Source organism: Ictalurus punctatus, chromosome 21, assembly GCF_001660625.3.
Source record: "Ictalurus punctatus breed USDA103 chromosome 21, Coco_2.0, whole genome shotgun sequence".
NCBI classification, from domain to species: Eukaryota; Metazoa; Chordata; class Actinopteri; order Siluriformes; family Ictaluridae; genus Ictalurus; species Ictalurus punctatus.
The window spans coordinates 14,480,487-14,499,243 of NC_030436.2; the positions used below are offsets into that span (position 1 = coordinate 14,480,487).

Sequence of the window (18,757 nt, forward strand, 5' to 3'; positions counted from 1 at the left end):
ATAGCAAAGACCTTAAACATCCCTGTCACCACAACTGGTTCAATAATATGCAAGTGGAAAGTTCATGGAACCACAATCATCCCTGGTCAGGTGGACGCTCTCAGCATGCTTTCAGAGTAATTATAAAGAAGGTAAGATAGAAGTCTGCAGTCACTTGAAAAGAGTTACGGGATCACCTGAAAGCAGCAGAAACAACAGTTATACAGAGAACAATAACCAATGATCAGGACTGCAATCATCACCGTTCCTACAGCCCACACAAGACTCCTCTGCCAAAAAATAGAATAAAAGAGATGCATGGCTAAAAACGTTTAGACAAATCAGAACTTTTTTGGAACAATATACTCTGGTCAGCTGAAACAAAAATAAAATGGAGGTGGGAGAATTATGATGGGGCTGCTACTCTTCCAATGGTACTGAGACGTTACATGGACATAGAGGAGAATTTAAGCTCATCATTCAAGAGACTGAATCTGGGGAAAAGATGGAATTTTCAACAAGACAATGACCCCAAACATACAGCCAGAATAACTCAAGAATAACTCAAGGTCAACTGCATGACCCTGCCAATTTCTTGACATTAATCCCATTGAAAGTAAATGGAGGATTTTTAAATTGTGTGTCCATCAGCAGGATGCTTGTAACCTAGTACTTCTTACTATAGATGTCTCAAAGCTGTAATTCCCAACAATAGCTTTGCAAAAAAGTACTAATTTTGGTGATTTGTGGTGTCCAAATACCCCCCCCCCCCCCAACTGAGTTGTTTATACATTTCATATTGTTTATGCTTATCAATACATGCTTTGTTGTTCACATTTACAAGCAAAGACATTATACTGTATGATGATGATAATACTACTACTACTAGTACTGCTAATAATAATAATGATAATAGCTGCAAGCAGCAATTATCAGGTTCAAGCTGCTTAGAGCCCTTAAAGATGTTAAAAATATTACTTAATATTGTGCAATCCTATAAGCACCCAAGTCAAAGAAAAAGCAAGATAATTTTAAGAAATATCAGCCTTCATTAAGCTTGTCCCTTCAAGAGTTATCACCAGGGGTGACTTAGCGGTTAAGCCTCTGGGATACTGATCAGAATGTCAGGGGTTCAAGCCCCAGCACTCCCTTAACCCTCTCTGCTCCAGGGGCACCGTATCATGGCTGACCCTGCTCTCTGACCCCAGCTTCCTGACAGGCTGGGGTATGCGAAGAAAACAATTTCACTGTGCTCTACTGTATATGTGACCAATAAAGACTCATTATCTAAGTAAAAGTGGCCACACCCACTTCAAACATTTTTATGTGACGTTACAACGGTAAATCAAAAATTCAGCTATTTTTGCTACTTATTGATCTAAGGCCTTCAAAGGATTGCCCTGCAAGAGGATTATTTCAGTAGAACAAAAAACCTAAGAATATCTCGCAAAACTAAGTTATTAACATTATCTGAAATATTTAATGAACAATTTGACAGACACCAATGGTTCTTGAGGCAAAGTTGTTTAGAATCAGAAGCCCTATCATACGATATATACAACTTGTGTTTTCTCATAACCCTGCGTTATATTCAACCGTTAGGGACACTGTATGCAAATTTTTAAGTCCATCAGATTAATGGTTCCATAGTTACATCCAATTACAAGTTTTTTTGGTAGTATAGCATAACCATGTGGATAAGGAGACTCCATAGAATCATTTGCCACTGGGTTTGTCTCAATCGGACGAAGTACCTAGGAATAGTTTGCAAAAGTAGTTGGGGGTTTTTTTCTCAAAAAATCCAAGATGGTGGAATGATGAGAGAAAAGAAATCAGATATATTGATTTTGTTCGTCTGGTCCCAAGGATTCCAAAGATACAAGATAATTGAGCCTGTGACAGACGGTTCAAAAGTTATGGCCATTTTTCTAAAAATGCTCACTATAGCCACCATCTGGCCTATCGGGCCAAATCTTTGCTACACTGTAGTACTCTGGGGAACTACCTACCCTCCAAGTTTCAGCTCTCTTACGGTTTGGGCTGCACGATCAGTTTTAGGGCAGAATAATAATAATAATAAAAATCCTTACAATTACAATAGGGTTTCGGCGTTTATAATAATAAGTTTATTTTTTATAGCACCTTTCTACACACACTTTACAATTAGAAAGCACAAATAACACAGCAAGAATAAATAAATAAATAAAAACAGTTACACTTAACAGTCACAGTTAAGAGTCACAGAAGCAATGGGCAAAAAGATGGTTTTATTCTCTTGTACAGAGGGAAGATTACTGAGGGATTGTGGAATAGAGTTAGAAAGTGAAGGGGCTACAGTGCAGAAAGCCCTACCAGCTTGGAGGACAGCTTGTAATGTGGAACAAAGTATATGCAAATGTGAAGTGGATATATGCATTGGAAGAATATTAAATAACAAACATGTTAGAATACTTATTTCCCCATTCTGTACATACAGTATACATATCTGTGTTTATAAATTGTATCCTGTAAAACAGGCTAAGAAATGACAGCAAGATTTCTAGTGTTATGGTGTACAGTGTATAGTATTGCACGAATATATAAGAAAGCAACCATTTTCTCTTACCTTCAAATAGCTTAACTGTGTGCCTCAAATGATTACAAATGTAGAATGTTCACTCTTGCTATCTTTGCTGCAGAGCCTTGAGACTTGATCATATCCCTCCTTCTGACATTTATTATGGTCCTCCAGAGAATCCATAGTATTCTGGATCACAGTCCAGACACTTGCAAATCCACCCAGGATGGGATGCCAGCTTATTTTTGGGAAGTGGGAGGAAATCAGACAACCTGGAGAAAACCCTTGTCAGTGCTTTTGATGCTACCATTTTAAATGTTTTTAAAAGGTCTTGTTTGTTTTGTTATCATAACACAAGGACCTGATGCTCTGCATATTTTACAACTGTTTGCAACCCAAACAATTGAAGCTGGCCTTGAACACTTAGAAAGGGGAATGTTCATGGCATTTTGAAATAACCTTCTAAGCAATGTTTATTGAAGAGACCAACTGATGTATTTGCTCTTAAAATTGCTGGGAGTGTTTTGAAAATGTAGACACTTTTTGTCTGACTGGCCAACACTTAATTCCATCCATCCATCTTCTATACCGCTTATCCTTTTCAGGGTCACAGGGAACCTGGAGCCTATCCCAGGAAGCATCGGGCACAAGGCGGGGTACACACTGGACAGGGTGCCAACCCATCGCAGGGCACACAATCACACACACATTCACACACCCATTCATACTCTACGGACACTTTAGACATGCCAATCAACCTACCATGCATGTCTTTGGACTGGGGGAGGAAACCGGAGTACCTGGAGGAAACCCCCGCAGCACGGGGAGAACATACAAACTCCGCGCACACACAGAGCCTCTGGAATCAAATCCCCGGCCCTGGCGATGTGAGGCGAACGTGCTAACCACTAAGCCACTGTGTGCCCCAACACTTAATTAAATATGAACATATACATTTGTATTGATACTGGCACGCCTACTAGCATTCTTTATCTTTACATAATGATAACTCTCCTGCACTGGTCTGGAATGTTCTTCCAATGTGACAACTATCCAGCTGAATAAAAAAATGTCTGATTTTTAAAAAAGGTCTGATCCAAATTTTTGCATGAACACTTGGGGTGATCATTCAGATGACTATCATTTGTCATCTGAATGACAGGCTATATCTGTGCTCTTGATGAAAGATTTCATTCTTTTTTCCCTCCTAACAAAACGCACTGGTGCATGAGAGGCCAGATTTACACATCACTACTTTTTGAACAAGAAAAATGTGAGCTTTAAGAGTGCAATGCAATGTTTAGCCTCTTTGCTAATTTCACCTTGTCATTATTTAACTATTTGCTTGAATGATTAAACATAGCGGTACAAACACAATGTCTAATACAGAGAGTAGTTTCTATTTGACTACCATTTGAATTCCAGTATGTTTGTTTGTTTATACTGTTAAATTTAGCTCAAGGAAACCCATTTCCAGTATCTGAGTTAAACCCTTGTGTTTCTGTTAACAGTGATATGATGAATAGAACATACAGTATAATGATGTCATAGCTCCTGTTTTAGGATGCATTTGCACAAGAGTCCAAATATCGAAATCACTATGTCTTTCAATAAAGCAGGTATGTCTTTTCATCAGTCTAAAACATCCTGACAGAGATCCTGTACTGCTGATTACATACTTACATTTTAAAGGCTGTGTATCTCACTAAACTTAGCTGGCCAGACTGCAAGGTTAGTCTTATTTAAATAAGTGTTTGACCTTGTATAAATATGGGTCGTATAGTTGTTGTACCTAAGAAATGCCGATGTAATCATAAAGGATTTCCTGTATTTTTTGATGCGGGAAGCAAAAGTATTTACTCATTTTTATGAGCTCCTTCCCACAGATTTGGTTGTAGAAAATTTTCTGCTACTACACTGAACAGCATTTCTGTACACTCTTTGAAAAAGGGATTCTTCAGGGTTTTTTAAGGGATCATTGCTAATTAAGCATTCTTAGCTTCCTAAACAAGGTACGCCCAAGGATATGTCGCCCAAGGATATGTCGCCCAAGGTATATAAGGTACGCCCAAGGATAATATGGTGGAAAAGTGAGATTTTACAAGGGGAATAATTTTTGTTCTTTTGTTAAATTCCCTCCAAATTGAGTCCAACAATCCAACAAAAACCCAAACATTATGTTAATATTGTGCAGCCCTACATGCATGTCCACATGTAATTAGTTTTAAGAGGAAAGCTTTATAGGTGTGTGTGTATATATGGTATATATGTACCATGTCTGGGAAGGTACTTCAAGTGAACCACCCCAGCAACAAAATAAGGTTCCGTTTAGTACCCTTTTTTCTGACAAACAGAGCTTATCTAACTATGTAGGCTACTATCCTCCCATTAGCCTATCTAATACAAGAAATACTAGGTATTTTGCTCGCGCGCCTGTATGGGATAGAAGGAGCCCATGCACCTTGAGATTTGATTGGATCTGAAAAGCGGAAACGATCACGTGACTTGCGCGACCGAAACGAACGCGGCGCTTTAGAACATAACTCGAATCTGAACTGAATCTGATTCAAATTCTCTGGATATTCAGATCGTACTCTTTCCGAGTTGCATTCTTTAGTTTGCTTTATTTGGATTACAGCAAGGGGTGGATGCAGTTGTGTATCTTGTGAGGAAATAACGCGGGGAAAGCTTGTCGGGTTTTTTGTTTGTTTGTTCTCGTTTGTTTTTGACCGGATTCCAATATGAGCAATATTATTGTGGGAATGATGGATATATATCTGCGGACATCCTGAAAGCACTCGGTGTGAGTCAGCTGCGGGACTCGTCAGCACACACTGCCATGGTTACGCACACGCATTTTGGACACAGTGCTCCACGGGCTTTGGGGTGCCATTATTTTGTATCCTCTCACCCCGCTATGAAGAAGTAAAGCGCCGAGCTGTGCGTTCTCGGAATCCGATATGTTTTGATCAGGACAACTTTTGAAGGTCGAGCCATTTGTATATTTATTTAGTATTTTCCAACTTACTCGGCGACGATGACGGATAAACATTCTCCTCCTGCACCTTACATTGGGATGGAAGTAGTGATCGCTCTCGCTTCCGTCTTAGGAAATGTGATGGTGGTTTGGGCGGTGAAGATAAACCGCTCGTTGCGGGACACCACTTTTTACTTCGTTGTCAGCTTAGCTTTGGCAGACATCGCGGTCGGGGCTTTTGTCATTCCCTTGGCCATAACGATTAGCACCGGACTGAAGACGCACTTTTACAGCTGTCTGATGGTCGCCTGTATTATGCTCGTCCTCACTCAGAGCTCCATCCTGGCTCTCCTCGCCATCGCCATTGACCGCTATCTGAGGGTCAAGATCCCGCTCAGGTAATGTCCCGCACACCAGGCTGCTGTACATGACAATGCCATAGATCATGGATATGGAGGCTGCGTCCAAAAACGCACGTGTCACATATTCTTCCATTGTTTTTCTCCTGTTAGCCATACTTCATCACATTTTAATAACAGTCCAACTTTCCAAATGTATGAAACAACATCTGCATTGACCTCTAAGTGTACTGCATGCTTAAATTGCTTGACACTGACTGTGACATGCGTCCAGGGCTGACCAATGTATCCTTTGTGAATCCTCGGTTATACAACCAAGCAGTTGAGGGTTAAGGGCCTTGCGCAGGGGCCCAGCAGGGGCAACTTAGCAGTGCTGGGATTTGAACTCATGGCCATCTGATCAGTAGTCCGGTGCCTTAACCACTGAGCTCCACTGCTTTAAAAAAAAAACAAAAAACAAAAAAAACAAAACAAAACACATATATATTACAATAGACTACTGATAAATAAGCCCTTTAACAAGTGGACAAATATTGACCACTTCAAGTGGGGTACAAATGTTGATGAACTCCTTATATAGCCTTCAGATCCGAGAATAAAAAATCTTTAGAGAATGGGTTCTCAAACGTTTTGCAGCCAGGGACACCTTTAACTGTTAAAAAAAATCACAATGCAGATTTTTAAAATGAAGATTATTATTATTATTATTATTATTATTATTATTATTATTATTATTATTATTATTATATTATTATTTATTAATTATTATTAAACAATATCACAGAATAACAATCAAATATTTGGTGGAAAACAGGGATTTTACAAATGGCATAATTTATTTCAGTTATTTTGTAAAACTACCCTCAAACTGAGCCCAACAATCTTCCCTATCTCCCAAAGTTTAATATAACAATGCGTGTCATCAAAATATGTGGAAAAATTACAATATTGTTTTTGTTAATATTGTAGAGCAACACATGAATGACTATGGGATTTTGCTTCAGCTTGTGGTTGGCTTTATAATGCTAAAAACATGCCCAATAATACCTAAAGTTTGTTTACTAAACACATCATTCAAGTTGAGAAGGTTATCTAGGTTTTTAATATTTCATAAGTTATTTCTGGCCGGTGTCTACATAATTTATATCGTATAAATTCTGAGACAGAAAAAGCTTTTATTGTACTCTGTTGTCTTTTGGCACATCATTGAATCATTGGCTCTTTGCTAGTGTAAAAATGTAAATCATGGAGATTTTGAACTTTAATTTTCTAGCAGAGTGAGATATATAACATCAGTTATTATCCCTGTAACTCGGCCAAGACTTTGATAGTGTATATGCTGTTGCAGTGGAGTTTTCTAGCATGCTCTTTCCTGAGCATTAACCCAGATCATATAAATTTTCCATCTTGAATCCACAATAACAGAGTTGCTAAATTGTATTTTAAGGCAGAGTGGTAGGATAAAACTGGCCAACTAATAGCACCCTCATCAAAGGGTGAGACTTTTTTCAAACAAATCTAAGCAATCATCATTTTTGTAATCGGTTTCCTGTTCCTCTTTGGTCTGATTCACTATATAAAGAAACCATGAGCGAAATCAGTTGCTTGATACTGACCCATGTTCAATGTCCTTCTGAGAGTAATCAGCTGTTCACGCAAGAGTATAGCTTCCATGTCCAGCGTGTTTGTCCATTTAATTTTTTTCCCATTTACGGTTCTTTTGATTTATCTTTGGGATTTGAATTTGGAACGGCAAGGCCAATTAATTTGTTTTTGCTCACTGACAAACTGAAGATATTTGGGTTTGGGATCAAAGATGAATATGAAAATAGAGTTTAATTTACATTTTTATTTCCTGGTAATTCTATGTAGATGTGTGAAATAACATAGAACATAGCACATTTTGTATCAGATCACCCAATATGTAGGCAAGCAAAAATATTGGAACATGCGACTGACGGGTGTTACTTGTTACCCAGGTATGTCCTGTTAGATTGATTGTTTAAACAATAAATAGCTCTGAACATCTACTCTTGGTTTTAGCCTCCAGTTTCACCTGTGAAGACTGGAGTTTTTGTTAAAAAGGATAAGCTAACATGAAGATCAGAGAGTTGTATATGGGAGAAAAGCAAGTCATTTTGAAGCTGAGAAAAGTGGGAAACTCAATCAGAGACATTGCACAAACATTGGGCATAGCCAATTCAACAATTTGGAATGTCCTGAAAAAGAAAGAAACCACTGTACTGAACAACAGACACCGAATGGGTTGACCAAAGAAAACAACAGCTGATGAAGAAGAACCCCAAAAGAACAGTCAGTGTCATCATCAACAACCTCCACAGGGCAGGGGTGAAGGTATCATAATCCACAGTTCGAAGATTTCGAGAGCAGAAAAATATAGGCCATACCACAATATACAAACCACTCAACAGTAAGAATCAGAAAGCCAGATTTGAATTCGCAGAGAAATACAGACATGAGGTACAAAAGTTCTGGAAACAAGATTAACCTTTACTAAAGTGATGGAAAGGCCAAAGTGTGGAGAAAGAAAGTATCTGGTCATGATCCAAAACATACAAGCTCATCTGTGAAACATGGTGGAGGTAACATCATGGCTTGGGCTTGCATGGCTGCTTCTGGAACAGGCTCACTAATCTGTATTGATGATGTAACTCATGATGGTTGCAGCAGAATGAATTCAGAATTTTACAGGAACATTTTATCTGCCGATTTACAGAGAAGTGCACTCAAATTATCATGCAGCAAGACAGTGATCCAAAACTCACTGCAAACTCAGTCAACAAAGGACTTCATCAGAGTGAAAAAGTGGAAGGTTTTAGACAATTGAGCATGCATTTCATCTCCTGAAGAGCACACACACACACACACACACACACACACACACACATATATATATATATATATATATATATATATATATATATATATATATATATATATATATATATATATATATATATACACATACATATATATGTGTGTGTGTGTGTGTATATATGTATATATGTATGTATACATATATATACATATATATATATATATATATATATATACATATATACATATATACATATATGTGTGTGTGTGTGTGTGTGTGTGTGTAAATAAAAGAATGGGGTCAAATATGCAGAAGATGCTGGAAAAGCAAGAATCTGCAGGAACTATAGGATTGTTCTGAAGAACAGTAGGCAGTTTAACTGCTCAGTACAAACAACGGACTCATGAACAACTATCACAAAACAAAAAAAAAAAACAGTCGTGAATCATCCAGGTAACAACACACAGTATTAAGAATCAAGGGTATGTAAAATTTTGAACTGGGTAATTTTTATAAACTCAGCTTTTATCTTGTCTTGTGGACTATATGTAAACATCTGTTATGTGAAATAGCTTATTCAGGACAGTACTAAATAAAAAAAACTAAATGGGATTTTTATGATCCCTCATTTTGTTAACAGTATTAAGATTTAGCAGATTCTGCAAGGTGTATGCAAACTTTTGGGCACAACTGTATATAGTCAGTGTGTAGACGCACAGTTTCTCACCTTTTCGTATTACTTATTTCCAGTTATGATCAACTCCTAAATATTGTTGACATATAGCTGTTATGTACAAATGGCAATCATGAACAGAACGTTTCTGCCTTAGACTAAACTTAGAGGTGTCTGAACATGCCCTTTTTCGCAGGATTGCATAGAGTCAGTTTATCGCAATATAAAATAAAGTGAAACCCACAGAGGTTTGCAGTTCTGGGAAATGTCACTTTGTTTTGTAGTTTGAAGTCTTGGTAAATACAGACCTGCCAACCTTCATATCTTTAGTTCTGAAAATTTTGACCAAAAAAACATTACCTCTACAATAAAGTATCAAATCTAGCATTTTACCCTCGTCAGGGTCATTATAGATCCGGAGCCTATTCTAGGAAGGTGGTGTGATGTGGGAATACACCCAGGATAGATCAAAGGGCACCATGCACCCACATTCGCACTTACGATTTATTTGTCTTAAATTCTCAACGCAGGTAATGAAGTGTGGTTAACTGACTATGCAAATGTTCAACTGCATGCTTTACATCTAGGATTAACTTCTACTCCTCGCCTTGAGTTGCTCAGAGAATTTTTAAAACACATTTTACTTCCAGATTTAAAGTAAGAATTCTAGACTTATGTTTGTGGGAGTAATTCTCAGATCATTTATACATATCGGCCCTGGTTTCCCCAAAAGCATCATAAAATTGAATTAATTGTTGTTGTTTTGTGATGCTTTTGGGAAACTCACTCCTTACTGCTTGTGACAATGGCTCTTAGGCATGACTGGAATTGTTCCAGACATAAAATACATGGTGTTTTCTGGGATTTTCCCCTGTCTGCCCTCCAATTTGGTCACCTGAAAATTTCTACCCACTAGTTAGCTCTCCCCTGTCATATGACAACTACCAAATCATGTTACAGCTACCAACTGGGGATGGTGAAGACTACCACATTCTTCCTGCCAGAAACATGAAGCCTGCCAGTTGCAGTTTTTTAACTGCTACAGTACTCATGTTTTGTAACAGGGCAGCATAATACACTCGGAAGAAGGCGTTATCTTGCCCTTTTCCACATACATGAGCTCACAGATGTCCACAATTAGCTAGTGACAATGTGATTTGACAGGAGAGTGTATGCTATCCTTCCCATCTAGACAGCATGACTAATTTTTTCCCTTGGCTCCTGTTCACAGATTGGCTGTGGCATACGCATTCGCAATCTTCCAGTAAATGCTTTTCTGTTGTGACACTTATATTTTCTTAAATTAAACATTTTCTCTTGGTTTTTTTTTAAATTTATTTTATTTATTTATTTATTTTTATTTTTTTTTGCAAAACACTCAAGTTATAATACAAAATGTAGCATTCATGAATTAAAATATTTTATCTGATTTTTTTCATTCTCTATCCCGTTCTTTAGCTACAAGCGAGTAGTGACACCAAAACGAGCTGGGACAGCGGTGTTCGCGTGCTGGCTGGTGGCCCTGATTGTGGGCTTAACTCCCATGTTTGGCTGGAACAACCTGGAGAAACTCAACCAAACCAACAACTCTCAGGGACCCAACCCCACTGTCACCTGCACATTCGAGAATGTCATCAGCATGGAGTATATGGTCTACTTCAACTTTTTTGGCTGGGTGCTGCCCCCGCTCGTCCTCATGCTTGTGATATACTTGGAGATTTTCTACATGATTCATAAGCAGCTCAATAAGAGGCTTAGTAAGGCGGGCAGCCAAGCTGATCCCAGCCGGTATTATGGAAAAGAGCTCAAACTGGCCAAATCTCTTGCTCTGGTGCTTTTTCTTTTTGCCATTAGCTGGTTACCGCTGCACATCCTGAACTGCATCACTCTGTTTTGCCCCAGTGGTAAAACTGAGATACTTATCTATGTGGCTATCTTGCTTAGTCATGGCAACTCGGCCGTCAACCCGGTCGTATACGCCTTCCGCATCAAGAAATTCCGCACTGCTTTCGTCAAGATCTGGGAGCAGTATGTCTGCTGTAAGAAAGTGAACCATTTGGCCAGTAGAGCCACCCGACGAAGGGAGTGTCTGGAGAAGAAGATGCGACGAAATAATGACATTTGACTAAGCTAGAACATTGAACGTAGCTGGCCATGTTGATTATTTTTGTGAAATGACTGTATTCACATTTAACATCCAGGTCCTGTGATCCTGTGATGTCTTGACTTATATTTCCTCTTATGAGGACATTCAAATGAAGCAGCATTCTGCCTGAAAGTGTGACGGAAATATTCACATACATAGTCAGTGGGTCCATTAAATATGACTGCTGCTTGTGTTAGTGGAAAAGCTATATGCTGTATAGTACTGGCACCTGTGGATTGTGTTTGATTTCCTGTTTTTAAATGAGATTTACAAGCTTTATAGCATCAACTTTAAAGTGCTTATAGCCACCTCAAGCCTTGTTCAGACCAGGCAATGGCCCTATATTTAATCCTCTTTGAAATGAACGGCACTGCACCATTAATAATGAAGGGGAAGAATGTACATGTATGATTGATTGTTTCCTTGAGGAAGGGCAAATTTAAATGGATAAAATACGAGTCAAATCATAACTCCTTTGCTATCAAGAATAAGTAATGTTTTACCATTTTGATTTAATTGTTTTTACCAATTTAACTCCTCTCGCTTGTGTTACAGCTGTGTCTGAAGTAACCTACAGAAGATTAATGTGAACTTCTAAAAGCACTAATATCTCCTTAAGGCATGCTTAAGCTCATAATGTGCTTAAGCATAGACTATCTGCAGAATGTTTGATATCTACAATGCTTTGAGCAGAAGAACATAAAATAAGTGTTCAATAAAAGACAAAACAAAATCATGACTTTTTCCAGTTTGAAACATACTAATAAAAGTCCTGATAGTGTTTTTAGTAATAACTGTGACACACTTCTGTAGAACTTGCCTATGATAGCACGCGATATTTGTGGTCAGCACTGCTGATAAAACCACATCCATTTTAAGAGAGCTCATCAGAAAAGGGAACGTGACAACCACTTGTACAAACTACTGAATACAAGTTCATGTAGTGTTGCTTTCCTTGGTGTGCAAGAGTTTTGGTTTTGCATTCTATATAGGATAAGGTCAGGTTGAGTTCTGACAGGTCCTCAACTCTGCAAGTGTATAAAATCATTTCTTCTATTTAAATTCTGATTTTCTGTGAAGCCCTCCAAGCTGTGTGTGTGCAGATAAACCACCTATGACACCCAGCAGTATATTCATGCGAGCTCTAACCAGCTAGAATTTCCAAATAGATGCTAAATTGCTACACATGGCACTACTACACTTCTGTAAATTGTTACGTGAGTAAATTTCTCTCTTATCATTGAGAATTTGATTATCTCTGTACCAGTACTAAATATGATAGTCATTCTCTCTAGAAACAAAACATTACCTGGAACATACAGTACTATGCAAAAGTTTTAGGCACATACAAAGAAGCTGTAGAGGGAAGATGATTTTTTTTTTAAAATACTGTAAAGAGCAGTAAACAGTAATAAATACAACAAAGGCAATGTTTGGTGTGACGACCCTTTGCTTTAAAAAAAAAAAAAGAGAAAGAAAGTAGTCTCAGGTAGAATTTTGCGCAGTTTTATAAGGAAATGAGCTGTAAGTTGTATTGAGCATTTTGCAGAAGCAGCAACGGTTCTTCAGAAGACTTTGAATGTTGCACTCACTTCTTATTTTTTGCAGCAAAACCCAGCAGCCTTCATTGTATTTTTTGTCTGAAAAGTGTCTCTTACCACTTAATATGCTGTTTTCTTTACTGACATACAAACATTTTTCTGTAACATTTAGTTTTGTGCTGGAAAACTAATGTTTGGAAATCTAAAATGTTTTTCTACTGACTCAATAATGTAGAAGTCATAAAATAAGAAATCTATGACAAAGTTTGTACTAAAAAAAAAAAATAGGGTCCCTTTTGCACAGTACTGTATGCACCTCATTTGGTCATGGTGAATGTGAAATAATTATTCAGTGCAGTGTCGCCCCCTTCAGGTAGAGATTTTTAAAAAATGCCAGTGATGAAGCTTAATATGTGTGTGTGTATATAATCTTCTTGAGCAATCCGAGAAAGAGACCCCAAAGCAGTTGATTACCTTATATTGTTTATATAACCTTAATGATCAGCTAGGAAGCTGAGGATGTAAAGAAAGCACAAAAAATGTCAATTTTCTTTTACTTATTTCACCTCTCTTTCCTTTATTCTAGCATAAATTTAACAATTAAGAAAATCCTAAGATTACAATGGTTATGGTCATGCACCAATCAGTACATTACAGTATCAGTAATACATTAGTATTTCTTAAAATCTAGTAAACAATTGTTTTGTTCAAAAAGGCCACTAGAAAAAAACAATATAGTCATCTAGACCATGATTCAAGTTTATACCAAGAAGTCCAACAGACATTGATTTAATGCATGTAGTTTGATAGCTGAATTTTAAAAAATGGCATTATTGCATACCCATTCAAACCTAATATCACACACCTATGACTTAAAGGTGTTTTCGTAGTTCATTCTTATTGTGGTAGCTCTTTGGAAATCTTGGTCTCTTCATTGTTTTATCTTGTGTTTCACAGGCAAAATTCCTGAGAAAAGAGTGACTTTTCATATTCTTCTCATTCTCGTAGGCTAGAGACCCGCTCCTGAAAAGGAAAGGAAATTCATTTATTATTTACAGCCCTGTATAGGTACTAAAGACAACTGAAGTTTTTTTTTTTTCTACATTTTATTGCATTCATTTATGCAATGCTATTTGCAAACTTACAGTGCAGTGATAAAAAAAGAGAGGGCTTTTTATTTTTTAAAAATAACGAGGTCATTGGCTGCCGAGCAGGTTTAAACACTGTAAGCTTTGAGGAAGTGCCTGTACTTGAGAAATGACTCAGCTTGCTCTTATGTCCCAACCTGTACAAATAACACTTTCACTTTACAAGATATATAGTTAAGCACGTCTATACTTACTATAGAGAGGCAAGGCTGTGCTGCAAAACCTTGAGTAGCTTGATGTTGTTTAGTGAGAGGATATATATTAGTGATCAGAAAAGCAAGCAACCAGGGTTGGTACCTGGTTTATGGCTGAACTGTGTGCCCTAATAATCAGGACCCTAAGCATTAGTAAGCAGCAGAATGATGAATCATTGTAAAAATGGAACTATACTAGAATAACCTCAAGGTAACCACGGTAACTGAAAGTTAGGTTTCATCTTGACAATTTGTATGAAATTCCTCTTGCGTGTTAGAACTCCTTTGTACCTTTGGTGAGAGCAAGTTGGTCAACCAATCAGGGTGCTCAGAACTTACCCAGCCTCCCTGCTCCCTGATCCATGTGCCTAGCCGATTGTTAACAATGTTGAAAACGGCATCATGTATGTGTGTTGTCAAGTCTGGGCAGTTCCTCTTCATGTAAAGTGACAGTGCCATTGTGGCCTTCAGGAGATGCTTCTCAGGAACAATTTCAGGACTCTCAGCCACCCACATCTTACACAGGTAGTCCACACTCTTAGTGAATGCAACAGCTGCCTGAAAAAGACAGGCAAAAAAAGCGCTAATTTACAATCAAATCAGCTTACATGTGTGTTCCCTCTATTTTATTATAGAGGTGTGCAAAACACACCTACTGTATATTGGTAGTCTTGCTTGAGGAGTATCGAAACTTAACTGCAAAAGGCCTGCTTTGCAAGTTTTCATTCAAATCAAGCAAGAGCCACACCTGATTCCACCTGTTTAATCAGCTGATCGTTGCTTTCAATTGACTATCACGTGTTGCTTCTGCGTGGCTGGAATGAAAACCTGCAGCCACATTGGCCATTTCTGAGACTGGATAAGATCATATCATATCCTCAATAAATTACATCATATCAATAAATGAGAGAGCAAACGTTTCTACTTTGGCTTTCTATCATTGATTCTTCCAGTCCTTGATTCATTTATTTCTACCCTTTCATATATTATACCATTATTTCTACAAAAACAGCAAAGAACAGTTTAAAACAGTAAACCTTTATTATGGCTTGTCCTTTTTAAGCTGTTCTTTGCTGTTTTTGTCTGCATTTAAACAGTGGAAGTCATTTTGACCAATAACATAACAGATGTACCCCCCCCCCCCCCCCCCCCCATAATAGGATGGCTAAACATCATTATAACTGTAATAATAATAAAAAATCTCCCTGTGATGTCAGAGCAGCACCCAACTGCTAACTTCTCAGAGGAATAGTGTAAATACAAGACCAACAAACAAAGTATAGCCAGAAGCTCTAAACACATCAGAAACATTTCAATATAAACACGTTCAATGTGTTTCATGGTGTTTTCCTTTAAGTCTATTACTTAAAATTGTCAATTCTAAATGGTATAGCTATGTTTTACTTCAGACAGCCTGAGCTGCTTATTATACTAATATCTGTCTAAAACCAGTAACTAGTACCTTAAAAAGATTACACAATTTTGTATGAAACTTTTTTATATATATATTGTAGGCAAAAAAAAAAAAAAAAAAAAAAAGTTTAAAATGAAATGTGAGTGTATCCTACAAGGCAATAATCATGAAACTTAAAGCCAAAGCAGAACATGGTTTGAAAATAGTGGTCATCCTATGAAGCTAATTTTAATGCGTTTAGCGTATATGCCCACACACCTGGTCAGCGGCTGCTTTCTGGACATCACGCATGAGCGGCTGAATAACCGTCTCATCGTAGTGATCTCCTAACTGTCGGAGCTGAGCGGCTATTTTGACCGGGTCTACTTCTGGTAAGGAGAAAGTCATATTAGTTAGAAACAACTACGAAATATTTTGGTTGTGTAACTGAGTAAAAATTAACATAAAACGTCAGCGACGTTAATCAGTTGACGCGGGTTCTTCCCGGAAACGCACAGTGTATTAGGAACAGGGAGCTAGCTAGCTAGCTAGCAGTTACAACACGTCTACACCATCATATATCAGCTTCTGCTCATAAATACATTATTGCTCATTAAGTAAATGAATGACTAAAGGTCACGTTTATGCTTTTTAATCATTCGACGCCATGATTACGAAGAACGGTTTAGAAATGCTCAGTGTAAGAAAGACTGAGAAAGTTTAGCCTGTGTTTACACGAGACATTTTGTACTAGATTTCTGAAGTTCAGTTACTGTCACAAGCCTTCACTTATTATACACCTTAACAAGACCGATTTATTACATGAATATTCAGTTTAATGAAGCCACGACTGTCTATATTAAAGTCGGGATTATTACCGAACAAGTGCCAGTGTCTATTTTAGCAAAGTGCTTAGCAAAATATCAGTATCTATTTCTTAACAAAGTGCTATTAATTCAGCGTTACTTTGCTATATAGTAATGAGACAGTATATTGATGACACTTTCGCTAAGAAATGAGTGCACTTTTCTACTTTGCCACTATGCACTCTATTTTAAAACCGGAAATACGTTGAAAAACATTTCAGATATCGGCTACTTATTACCTGAGCAACTATCCGTCTCCAAGTACGACTCTCCGAAAAAGCAGCACAGGATGTCCGAGGTTTGCTGAGAAAATGTCACAAGGTCCATCGATAAATTCTGAAGAGACAAAAACCTAAAATACTACACAAGCTTGTGGGAGAATAAACGCGTCGAGTAGAGAGACGCTTTAATTTCGTATATAAAATTGTTAAACAGGATTTCTTCCTGATGACAAATTAGTTGCCGTGCTCTGTATCTGAAAGTAAATGATAAAGCGAAGTACGTTCCTTTTGGGGTGTTTTTTTTTATGGGGAATGCTATTGTCTGTCATGCTTGGTAGCTTACGTCATCAGTTCCCGCCCAGCTTGTTGCTATGCTGATTTTGACCTGCATGGGCGCCATTTCACCGACAGATGGTGCAGTTGGAGCAGGAATGAATCCCACTGTCTGTCCGCCACACCCTAATGCTCAAACTAATGCTCAAACTGTCTGTGTGGAGGTTTTGCGCATGTTTTTTCAGTGTCTGCATTGGATTCCTCTAGGTTTTCCAGTTTCCTCCCAATAACACGCCAGTAGGTGAATCGGCAAGTCTAAATTATCCTAGAGATGTGTGTGTGTCGACCCAGTGGCTACAATAATGTGTGCTTTGTTTATTGCCACAATTAGAGCAAAGGTATCAGAAAAACTGTCCTTTGGTATTGTTATCGAATTCAAGGTATTGGATTGATGGGACAGAACATTTGCCTCGCACCTCCAGAGTTTCGGGTTTGATTCCCGCCTCCACCCTGCATGCGCGGAGCTTATTTGCACCCCCGTGCTTCGGAGGTTTCCTCCAGGTACTCCGGTTTCCTCCCCCAGTCCAAAGACATGCATTGTAGGCTGATTGGCATCTCTAAATTGTCTGCAGTGTGTGAATGAGCTTGTTAGTGCACACGATTATGCCCTGCGATGGGTTGGCACCCTGTCTAGGGTGCCGCCCGCCTTGTGCCTCGAGTCCCCTGGGATAGGCTCCAGGCTCACTGCATCCCTGTGTAGAAAATGAATGGATGGATGGATTGCTGTTGAAATGATCAAAAAACACTCGCAGGGTTTTCAGAAGTCTTAGGTGCTGTCTGGGTTCTTAGGGCATGGTTGTGGGGGGGTTTAAATTATTTGAAGTAAAAAATTTCCATGTTGTTTTTCGACCATTATGTTTGTGAAGAAAAGCTGTCAACACTTATTGTACTTATAATCAAAAGTCTATTCATGTTAAAGATTTAATGAAGACAAATGCCTTTTTGTGTTCATTCGACTTAAGCTGCTCTGCAAAAAAAAAAACTCAGGTGCTGTGCCTAAGCCTTTCTGTGGTAAGGAAGATCCTCAGTTTAATTACAGGTTTTTACAGTAGAAAATGTGTAATATATGAGCGTGAGAGCAGGGGTGGGGGAAAAAATCATAAATTCAGTAGCTAGTAAGTAAAAAACAGTCTGCCATCAGACAGATCATGCCTCAGACAATGTGCCATGTAGTAGGCAGTGCGTTATAGTTAAAGCAGAGAGGTGTGTCGAATTATTGTGAAGTGTATTTAATTAAAACATTGCATACCAATGGTTACAATGAGGTGTGCTTTGTTTGTCACAATTAGAACATGGGTATTAGAAAAAGTGTTGTTTTGGTATGGGTGTTGAATTCAAGGTATCGGATCAGTATTGAAATGATCTAAAACGATACCCAGTCCTAATCCCAGGTTCCCGAGCTGCTGATTTTTTTTTTTTCACATGTCTCACAGATATTGGGAGATATTCTGGTGTTCCCTTTACAAAGCTTGTTTTTGTTTTCTCTTGCACAGACTAGACCAGTTCACAATATCATACAATGATGGAAATG

At 38.1% G+C, this 18,757-nt stretch overlaps 2 protein-coding genes across 2 annotated transcripts; one reads left to right on the forward strand and one right to left on the reverse strand.

Annotated features, from left to right (window-relative positions):
* The first annotated feature begins 5,027 nt into the window (after positions 1-5,027).
* Positions 5,028-13,281, forward strand: LOC108255230 (adenosine receptor A1). The gene is made up of 2 exons (XM_017451044.3): positions 5,028-5,911; positions 10,843-13,281. The coding sequence occupies exons 1-2, from the start codon at positions 5,574-5,576 to the stop codon at positions 11,507-11,509; spliced, it is 1,005 nt and encodes a 334-aa protein (XP_017306533.1). The 5' UTR covers positions 5,028-5,573; the 3' UTR covers positions 11,510-13,281.
* Positions 13,282-13,617: 336 nt separating this feature from the next.
* Positions 13,618-17,222, reverse strand: LOC108255228 (uncharacterized). Its single transcript, XM_017451043.3, has 4 exons — positions 16,912-17,222; positions 16,086-16,195; positions 14,753-14,971; positions 13,618-14,094 (listed from the first exon to the last, which is right to left on the reverse strand). The coding sequence occupies exons 1-4, from the start codon at positions 16,997-16,999 to the stop codon at positions 14,068-14,070; spliced, it is 444 nt and encodes a 147-aa protein (XP_017306532.1). The 5' UTR covers positions 17,000-17,222; the 3' UTR covers positions 13,618-14,067.
* Between the last annotated feature and the right edge of the window lie 1,535 nt (positions 17,223-18,757).

Bases quoted from the DNA above. Each gene is read 5' to 3' on its own strand.
- LOC108255230 (XM_017451044.3), top strand. From the start codon at position 5,574: ATGACGGATAAACATTCTCCTCCTGCACCTTACATTGGGATGGAAGTA. The intron at 5,912-10,842 runs GTAATGTCCCGC...CCCGTTCTTTAG, and splicing joins AGGGTCAAGATCCCGCTCAG to CTACAAGCGAGTAGTGACAC.
- LOC108255228 (XM_017451043.3), bottom strand. From the start codon at position 16,999: ATGGACCTTGTGACATTTTCTCAGCAAACCTCGGACATCCTGTGCTGC. The intron at 14,972-16,085 runs GTGTGTGGGCAT...TGTCTTTTTCAG, and splicing joins AGAAAGCAGCCGCTGACCAG to GCAGCTGTTGCATTCACTAA. The intron at 14,095-14,752 runs GTAAGTTCTGAG...TTTCCTTTTCAG, and splicing joins TCAGGGAGCAGGGAGGCTGG to GAGCGGGTCTCTAGCCTACG.